At 49.5% G+C, this 10,385-nt stretch overlaps 1 protein-coding gene across 1 annotated transcript in view; it reads left to right on the top strand.

Annotated features, from left to right (window-relative positions):
- cacna1g (calcium channel, voltage-dependent, T type, alpha 1G subunit) overlaps positions 1–10,048 on the top strand; it is a gene marked incomplete at both ends in the record, with an annotated part of 203,630 nt that extends 193,582 nt beyond the window's left edge. Inside the window, 5 exon segments of the mRNA XM_084455864.1 lie at positions 83–226; positions 3,374–3,496; positions 6,023–6,218; positions 6,585–6,757; positions 9,083–10,048. Coding sequence (XP_084311990.1) covers positions 83–226; positions 3,374–3,496; positions 6,023–6,218; positions 6,585–6,757; positions 9,083–10,048 — 1,602 coding nt within the window.
- Positions 10,049–10,385: the final 337 nt, after the last annotated feature.

Below are 10,385 nucleotides of genomic sequence, written 5' to 3' on the forward strand. Positions count from 1 at the left end.
CTGTCTCTCTCTCTCTTTCTCTGTCTCTATCCTTCTCTCTGTCCTTCTCTCTCTGTCCTTCTCACTATCTCTCTGCCGTTAGCGGAGAGCGATGTTTGACTCGGTCTCCATGGTGATCCAGGGTTCCATGGAAGGCGAGCTGAATCTGATGGACAACCTGTCTGGGTCCATCTGCCACTACTACGCCCTGCCTCCACTTCCCAGCAAGCACTGCTCCGACAAGAAGGTCAGTGACCCCCCCCACACACCCCCTCCCTGACACACCTCATCACCATCACTGACCCACCCACACCTTCCATGAGCTAGTCACCTCTCTCTCCCCCTCACACACACACACACACACACATGCACACACACACACACACACACACACACACACACACACACATACATACAGTACATACACACATACAGGCACCTGTTTTCCACTGACTCCTCCAAGGTTTTCCTCTTTATTTCTCTCTCTCTCTCTCAAAAAAACATTTTTATTTTTATTTTCAAAAATTCACATTTATATTTCTTGCTTTATTGGTATGACAAGAAATCATACATACAGGCATACACACATACATAGTACATACTTACTTACTTACCTATGCCAGTACTACCAGGCTGGTGACCACTCTGTCTCCATCTGGTGGCTGTGGACGGTCAAGCTCCTAGAGTTAGTGGGGGGGCAGGGTAACACACCTGTGGGTCATCAGGTGTTTGATGGGAGGCCTACTTGTGCCCAGGGGAGAAGAGCAAAGGGGGAGTGGGAGGACAAAGCAGGGAGAGGGTGGTGTGGTTGGCCGGCTGTAGAGGACTCCCTAGATATTATGTTTGATTTATAGAAGAGATCTGTTTTGCCTTTTGTTACCTGGTGTAACTGGATTAAATTTTGAGTTAACCATTCTTTTTGGAATTAGTACTTTTTGCTGTGCTTTACTTTTATTTTTATTTGCTCAAGAGGGACAATGTTCATTCATGAACATTTAATAAAACATATATGCACCCAATTACAGCCAGAAGGCTGATTTCCATTGATAGTCCCCCCTGTCAGATGGTGCAGGGCTGCATGTCCTAATGGAGAAACATTATGCTACAGTGCAGTTAAATAAAGAACCACAATCCCGAGTATATAGTAAAATACAGTATACTGTAGCACCACAGTGTAATGGGTAAAAAAAGTAGTTTTATTTTTCCTTCAAAACCTCTGCTCTCTCTGTCATGATCCTTGGCATCCTGTGCACTACACCAGCCTGACCCCCGAATAAACAACCTCTCATGATGTCACAATACATACATACATACATACATACATACATACATACATACATACATACATACATACATGCATACATACGCATACTGCATGCATGCATACATTCTAGGGATGCACCAAGACGTCATTATCTGTATCTGTATGTGTTCAATCAACATAATTATCTGTATTCATATTTGCATTCGGATAGAAACCGGCAGTGATCTACACCAGACCTTGTGTTAAATTGTATTTTCTAATAACTTCAAATTCATTGGCAATGCAATTTTTGAGCATTCAAAGCATCAAATTGATTTAAATTTGGCATATACTTAGTTCTGAAATATATTTCCACGTTCGAGTCCTCCCACTAAAAGTTTGCTGATTCTAATGTGAAGTTCTCAATGGAGTGCAACAAGTTGACAACTGTCAAATACAACAGTAGATGGCGCTGTGCTACCATTTCAGATGCCGGCTGTCACATGACAAGCATCGTTCGCTCTCAGGGCCTGATCTACTAAGTACTGATCTACTGATCTACTAAGTACTGATCTACTGATCTACTAGGTACTCTTCCTTTGGTGCAGCAGAGTAATGATAGCATGCCTACCACACACACACACACACACACACACAGACACACACACACACACACACACACACACTTGCTTGGCTTAGGTATTGTACCACCCAGGGTAATAGCACAAACTAATAATAGTCAGTTTCAATTTGATTACTGAACTTGTCTGGCATACACATATTGTACACACACACACACACACACACGCGCACACACACACACGCTTGATAATGTGCCAATCGATAAACTGTCTCGTTTTGCCTACTCTGAAGAATCACAATAGCACTGCAAAACTGTGCTCTAAAAGCATGTAAATGGGATTGTGCTCCCTAATGCCCTGGTGGTAATAAGCTGTCTCTCCTAATGCCCTTGTGGTTATAAGCTGTCTCTCCTTCTGCGCCTGGTTCTGACAAGTTAACAGACATCTCTTCCAGGGCCTGTTCTCTCAGCCAGCTACACCCCTCCTCATTTGCTTCTCAGAAAGCAGCTCCTCCATTAACTCTCCCAGTTGGGAGGTTGGGGAGTTGTGTGTGTGTGTGCGTGGGGAGGGGGGGGCGTACAAGAGGGATATTAACAACAGCCCAAACCACTCAATACTGAACAGATATTGAGTGGTCCGGAAGGATCTTGTGAGTCTGGCGGATTATGAGTGTTAGAGATTAATTGAGACTGAGAGTGAATGTTTAGACCCCTTGTTCTATTACATATCTGGATGCTTTCCCAACTGGTACAGTGTGTGTGTGTGTGTGTGTGTGTGTGTGTGTGTGTGTGCACATTTGTGTGTGTGCACATTTGTGTGTGTGTGTGTGTGTGTGTGTGTGTGTGTGTGTGTGTGTGTGTGTGTATGCGGATCCATAAACTCTAACCTCAAATTCAAATACGCATTATTGGCATGACGTGAAAAAATCCAGGTTGCCAACGCAGCACATAAAATAATTAACATTGACAAATAACTCGAAATTAACATACATATATGTCGCTTTATTAGCTTGAACAATTGTTCATCTGAGTCTCTAAGTGACTTTCTTTGAGTATGTTCCTGTCTCAGTTTTAGTCATTAAGTGGTGCAGCCTCTTCTATATGTGACATGTGTGTCCCTGTGTGTCCCTGTGTAGCATGAGATTTAGACCAATCAGGAGTCCCCAATACTGTTGCACACCACTCGAGGGCAGGCATGAGGAAAGCATGGCCGTCTTCAGACAGCTCTATCTCAAGAAATATATTAGAATATGTCAATGTATCTTAAAAAAGAGTAGTGACATGTTAGAAAGTGTGGCTTGTAGTGTGTGTTTATCTTGTGACTGTGAGTGAATCTTCAAATATGTGTGTGTGTGGATTGTTACTGTGCATGTGGATTATCTGATTATTGTGCCCATGTGTGTGTGTGTGTGTGTGTGTGTGTGTGTGTGTGTGTGTGTGTGTGTGTGTGTGTGTGTGTGGATTGTTACTGTGCATGTGGATTATCTGATTATTGTGCCCATGTGTGTGTGTGTGTGTGTGTGTTTTCCTCTCTTCCGGGAGCATTCCTCACCTCGTCTCTCCCTGTCCAGATCCCTCTAGCCCAGATGGAAGCTCTGTCTCTGGGGTCCGACAAATCCTGGTCCCTAGGTCTCACCGACGACTCGGCGCCCGACGACTTTAATCCTCTCTTTCTAACCAGTCTGGACTGCAATGTACTGACAGTTACTCTCTCTTTCTTTCTCTCTCTCTTTCTCTTTTCCATCATCCTCCCCCTCCTTCTCTTTCTCCGCAGTCTCTCATAGTCCTAACTTCCACCAGGGCCCTTCCAAACTCACCTGCCCCCTTCCACATTCACTCTCTCTGGGGTGCACAGTAGTCTCTGGAACACGGGCCCTAGGGTGGAGGTCCCCTGTGGATGTCATTTTAGCAACGCTACTGTGTAACACTGGCTACCTATGGATAATATCATTTCATTACATTACAGTCATTTAGCTGACACTTTTATCCAAAGCGACTTACAATAATTGCACTTAACATAGGAAAAGTCAGTGTACTACCACTTGCCAGAACTCACTCCGTTCTAAAACAAGTGACTAAAAGCATAATCTAGTGCTAAAGGCAAAAAGTGATAAGAACAAACTAAAAATATAATACAGTAGGTGCTTAAGCAGGAGGATGCTGGTAGTACTTCTTGAAGAGGTGAGTTTTGAGCTTGCAGCGAAAGATGGGCAGCGACTCTGCTGTCCTGACTTCAGTGTAAGGCCAGGACAGAGAAGAGCCGTGACCGTGTTGATCGACCGCAGAGCCATGACCGTGTCGATCGACCGCAGGGGCCCTGGAGTGACGGGGCAATCAGTTTGACCATGGTCTGGAGGTAGCAGGGAGCTGTTCCTTTTATTGCCCTGTAGACTTGTACCAGAGTTTTAAACTACAGGGAGCCAGTGTACTGTAGAGAACGGAGAAGGGAAGTGGTGTGGCTCACCATACATGCCGTACATGATTTATAATATGACAACAGTACGGCTACTTAGTATTCAGGTGATACAGCAGCACAAATTGAGGGGAGCGGGACTGGGGTTCGTATTTGTAGTCCCCTCCTGTGTGTGGTGTGGTGTTGTCAAGGACACCCCCCCCCCCGGCATTCCCCCTCTCATCTAGAGTCACGGCGAACGACCTGCTGTCATTCACGACCCGATCCCGTCGTTAGCATTCCCCCTAGCCTCCCCGCAATTCCCGCATTACGGAGCACCTTGACGCTCGGCACAGAGGGCGCCGACCCGATCGTTTAGTCTGATCGATCGATATATCAGCGCGTAATGAACAGAGACGTTCCCCGCGGGACGCCCCGAACGAGCTCATGAATACGAGGGCCGGCGAATACGAGGGTCGGGGAGGGGAGACTGACACGATGGAGAAATGCATGTGAGTCTGGAAGCCCCCTCCACTCCCCTTCTTCTTCTCCTCCTCCTCTTCATCCCTTGTTTCTTTCACTTTCTCTTTTCATCCGTCCCTCCAGCCTGATGTGTGTACGTTCCAGTCCAGTCCAGTAGAGTAGTGCGCCTGCTCGCCTGCCAGTCCAGTCTCTCTCTCTCCCTCTTCTCCCCCCTCTCAATTTCTCTCTCTCTCTCTCCCTCTTCTCCCCCCTCTCTCTCTCTCTCTCTCTCCCTCTTCTTCCCCCTCTCTCACTCTCTCTCTCTCCCTCTTCTTCCCCCTCTCTCTCTCTCTCTCTCCCTCTTCTTCCCTCTCTCCCTCTCACTCTCTCTCTCTCCCTCTTCTTCCCCCTCTCTCTCTCTCTCTCTCTCCCTCTTCTTCCCCTCTCTCTCTCTCTCTCTCTCCCTCTTCTTCCCCCTCTCTCTCTCTCTCTCCCTCTTCTTCCCCCTCTCACTTTCTCTCTCTCTCTTCCCCCTCTCACTTTCTCTCTTTCGTTTCCTCTTCACTCTCTGTTCTACTTTCTGTCTGTTTGCTTTATGTCTGTTTGTCCTTTCTCTCTCTCTCTCTCTCTCTCTCTCTCTCTCTCTCTCTCTCTCTCTCTCTCTCTCCATTTGTCCTGTCCGCTCCCTGTTCTGAACAAATGTGACCAGTGATTGTAGCGGCCACCATCTCTTGGTGGCTGTTCAGTATGTTGTTGGCTAGCTAGCCCTGAGTTAGCCCTGTTGTTATTAGCCCAGGCTATGGCTGGACACTGGCTCAGCTGACACACACTCACAGTCATACACACACACCCCGTCCGAACCCTGCATAGTCATGGTGTTGATTACAACTAAACAAAGATGTTGATTACAACTAAACATATATAAGGCTTCAGATTTGCACTACCATTGTTAAACCACTCGATCAAAGTTTGCATGCTTATTGTTTTGTTTGAGTTCTAGCGAACAAGGATGTCCAGGATGTCACTCATGGTGGATGGTGTGGGAGGGTGGTGAAGGCCTAACGCTGTGAGCTGTGCCAGCTCTGTGCCAGTCTCCCGTCTGCCACCCAGTGTGAAAGATGCTGTCTGTCGCTCCATGTTCCAACGATGACTGCATCATTCTATTTTGAGACTTTTTAATGTGTGTGTACGTGTGTGACAATTTTAGCGGTGCGTATGTTTGCATTTGCTGCGTGTGTTTTCGTGCTTGCGCGTGTGTGTGAGTGTATGCATGTGGGTGAGTTAATGTGTGTGAGCTAGAGAGAGTGGTCTTGCCTTAAACCTCCAAGCTCCAGAGGGGGCCTGACTCCCCTCCCTCTGTCCCCAGACGGAGCTGCTTGATCCCGGGGAGCCTCTGGAGGACAACCTGCTGGGCGTGCGGAAGTCAGCGGTGGGCCGCACACACTCTCTACCCAACGACAGCTACATGTTCCTGCCCCTGCAGCCCTTCAGACCCCCAGCCCTGGCCCCGGTACAAGCACAGGACCCCCAGCACCCAGAGGCTCACAACAAGGCACACTCAGGTGAGAACACAACACTAAATATCCACATATCTATCATATAGTTCCAAACGTTCATATTCAAAACAATAACACCACTGTGGTCAGTCTCAACATCCGGTTTGCCGCGTCGATAATACTGTCAGGTTAGCTAACGTTAGCAACTGGGAACAACAAGGTCCCAAGGTTAATTTCGACATTTCGTAGAGGTTTTCAACTTGCTAGCCTTTAAATATTATCGCAGATTGACACACCGGATGTTTACGTGGACCAAGTAGTGACCGAAAATTCCATTGAAAGGGTCTATACAGTCTATACAGAAGTATGGTAGATTATTTTCATTAAATGCTAAGTGTTGGTGTGTGTGTGTGTGTGTGTGTGTGTCCGCAGGCTCCAGAACCTCGGTGCGGTCTCAGCCAGAGGAGAACTCCGCCCAGCAGCTGACCGTTCCCACAGAGCTCTTCAGACCCATCAGCCCTCACAGCCACTCGGACTCAGAGAGCATACCACGCCTCCCCCCGCCACGACGCACACACACACTCACACGCACACTGCGCAGACAGGTGAGACACACACAGGGATACTCGCGTACACTTACTCATCCTCTGCATCATGGTGACATGCATACAGTACACTCTCTCTCTCTCTCTCACACACACACACACACACACACACACACACACACACACACACTCAAACACACGTACTACACTACTACTAAATCCTTCACTCAACCTGTTTCTTCCCGGTTATATATATTGTATCATGTTCAACCTAAACCTTTCCTTCCACTCCTCTCCGCTGGGTTCAGCTCTGTTCTAAATGCTGTCCATCTTCTCTCCTCCTTCTTCCCTCTCTTCCCCTGTGTGTCTGGTGGGCTGCTGACCGGCCCCCTGTCTGCCCCTGTCTCCGTCAATAACTGATCTCAGCTCAGTTTCGTCCAGCCGCAGCCAGACCCAGAGTCCTTACTCAAACACAGATACTCCTGTTTCTGAGTCAGTGGCATGGCCTCACCCAAGTACTAGAGCTTCCCCACTGCCCCCTAATGCATATACACATGCACGCATGCACGCACGCACACACACATGCACACACACACACACACACACGCACACACAGACCTTCGTCTACTCGTCATTCGCCCCCTTTGTTGGTCTGTCTACTACTTACCATCAGCCACTCCGATCCCGTCTGAGGCCCAGAGACAGGTAGCTGAGATCATAGATCTAACAGGGATGGAATGAGGGATCCAGCAGAGGTGCAGTTTGGGGCCAACATAATAAATAGAACAGAAATCATCATTCCTTCGTTCGATTTTCATGTCATACCATGACATCTCTGGGTTCATTCTATCCAATCTTTTTTTGATTGGTTACCCAAAGTCTCCACTTGTTGTTCTGTTCTGTTGATGACTGATGGAGTTTAAGATGTCAGATGGATCGTTTTGGCTGAGAGAGAAGACTCTTGAACCAATATTACAGTGCACTTATTCAAAACACTTAGCTGTACAACTCAGGGGATGAAACCAGAACTGGTTGTTCTGTGTAATATAACTGTTTACCCATTATGTAGTGATAGAGCACGTTTTGATAGAGTGAGATACCATAGTGATTGTAATGTGTTAGTTAGAAATGGCAGTTTTACAGCAGCAATGTAACCACAAAGGGAAGGAAAAAACTACAAAACCCAGATCTATAGACTACAAACCCAGATCTGTAGGGTCAGCCTCTCTTTCATTTTGGAAACATATTATCTAACATATTGCACACCATGTTGTTCAGGGGTTGAAACAGTGCTGGCTGTAGAAGAGAGGTCTGATGTGGTGATACACTTTTTCTCCACTAGAGGTCCCTTTGGTCATATCATTCACTCTCTCAGGGAACTCCTAAAACCCAGACATTCTTGGAAATGTGTGTCCCAATCATCTGAAATGGCTTCTCGACCTTCGACCTGAACAGGCGTACAGTGGGTCCAGATAGCGCCCAAGCCCAGACTCAAGCCAACCCATTTGCCATCAATGAGAGAGGGAGAAAAGGACATGGAGTCATATGAGATTGTTGGGACATTGTACTAGTGTGTCACTGCGTGTACTAACCCTTCATCCCGTGTCGGTTCATACCCTGTACCTGTTGTCTTCTCACCCCTCACAGGGTAAGGGTAAGGGACAGGGGCTCAAAATGGGGGGGGGACCCCAAACATTCTGATTGACTCCATTCAATTGTCAGAAATCACAGTCAGATTGAAATCCATAAGAGTTGTGTGATGTCCTTCCTGTGAAGGCTAGCTGCCACCCTGTGATAGGGTACTGGGCCGAGGGGGGCGGGAAGGCTCTGGGTATTGGGTTCTAGTAGCCCAGAGTGCAGTGTGCCAGGTGATGCTCCACATGCCTCTCTGCCCTACTCACCAGTAAAGGGACTGCGCAACCACACACACTGATTGGCTAACCGGGCATTGTGTCCATGTGTGTGTGTGTGTGTGTGTGTACGTGTGTGCACCTCATCTGCTACAACCGAGAGAGATAGCTGTACTGTAGAAAAACAGATTGAATGGGTAAAAGCCAACTCTTAGCCAATCAAGATCAGAGTCTATGACCATAATCATGCAATACATCCTATGTGAACTTTACCCACTACCACGGGCAGAGAGCATGCCAGGAGCATGCTGGTCCAACAGTGAACTCTGACCTCCGCTTCTATTGGTCCATTGTCACCCAACCACGACACACTAACCGGTCTGCCCCCTCTCACCCTCTCATCACCTTTTAACCCTACACACTGGGGCTGTCACTCCCCCCGCCCCCTTCAATTCGACTCTCCTGTCATTTTCCTACGCTCTCACTCCTTTTGTCCTAACCATCTCCCCATCCTCCCTGTCCCCCCCCCCCCTAGGTGGCAGTGTCTAGTGATTCTCAGGAGGCCCTGTGCTCAGACGGAGGGGAGGGTGAGGAGAGGGGTCTGGATATGGCCTGTCTGGGCCTCCCCCCATCGTCCTCTTTCTCCTCCTCTTCCTCGTCCTCCTCTTCCTCCTCCTCCTCCTCCCCCTATCAGCAGCCTGCCCTGCGATTGGTCCCCGCCACCCCCGGGGCCTCCCCTGAACCGGCGCGCCCCCGCAGCGTTCACACCCAGCAGCAAGTCCAGCCCTACCCCCCGCCCTCTTCCCCCTCCTCCCCCCCTGCCTCATCCCCACCCCTCCCCCTGGCCAGGCCCAGGAGACAGGAAGAGGCCTCGGTGGACCAGGAGGTGTCGCTCATCACCAGGGCGGGGCTGTCGGGCAGCGATGACATCACCGGGACCGGGGACCAGGGCGGCGACCAGGGCTACGAGGGTCGCGCGCCGTGCCTGAGGTACGTGAAGAGGTTCCACAGCGTCGACACGCAAGGGCGGTGCGTCCTGCTGCCCCACCCCCGCCCCGCCTCCTGGCTGGACGACCCGCGCCGCCACTCCGTGGAGGTGTGTTCGTCGGCGGACTCCAGCCCCCACCGCAGCACCACCTCCGCCTCCTCGGGGTTCGTGTCCCGGGCGGACAGCCTCCAGATCCAGTCCCAGACGCCGACCCAGACCAGCCTGCCCTCCCCCCGACGCAAGAAGAAGATGAGCCCGCCCTGTATCTCCGTAGACCCCCCCGACGGACTGGAGCCGCAGTCAGGCCTCCACCCTTCTCTGGGGGGGCTGGGGCTGCCCTCTCCCCTGCCCAGCAGGGACACCTGTCTGCGGAGGAGAGCCCCCTCCAGCGACTCCAAGGACTCCTTCGATCTGGGGGCCGGGGAGGGCCTCAGCCAGGACACAGGGGGGGGCAACCCCAAGCTGTTGACTCTACCCAGCTTCTCTTTTGAGAAGACAAGCTCTGAGCACTGAACACTCGCGCACACACACATACACACACACACACACACACACACACACACACATACTCTCCCAGAAAGACATACTACACATACACGCACATAGCACACACACACACGCGAGCGCACACACACTCATACACACGATGCACTCTGTGTGTCCGTGATGGTGATAGTCCTAGTAGTCATGCCGTAGAGAGTTAGAATGGTAGAACTACAACAAGCGGTAAAAAAACATCCTTGGTTTCATAAGGAGTGCAGTGCTGTCGTAGTGTGACCATCCCCTGTCTTTGTGTTGTTACTGCCAAAACAAAAGAACACAAGAAGAACTCAGCAGACTGAAGACGAAA

This window comes from Borostomias antarcticus (genome assembly GCF_949987555.1).
Source record: "Borostomias antarcticus genome assembly, chromosome: 22".
Taxonomy (NCBI): domain Eukaryota; kingdom Metazoa; phylum Chordata; class Actinopteri; order Stomiiformes; family Stomiidae; genus Borostomias; species Borostomias antarcticus.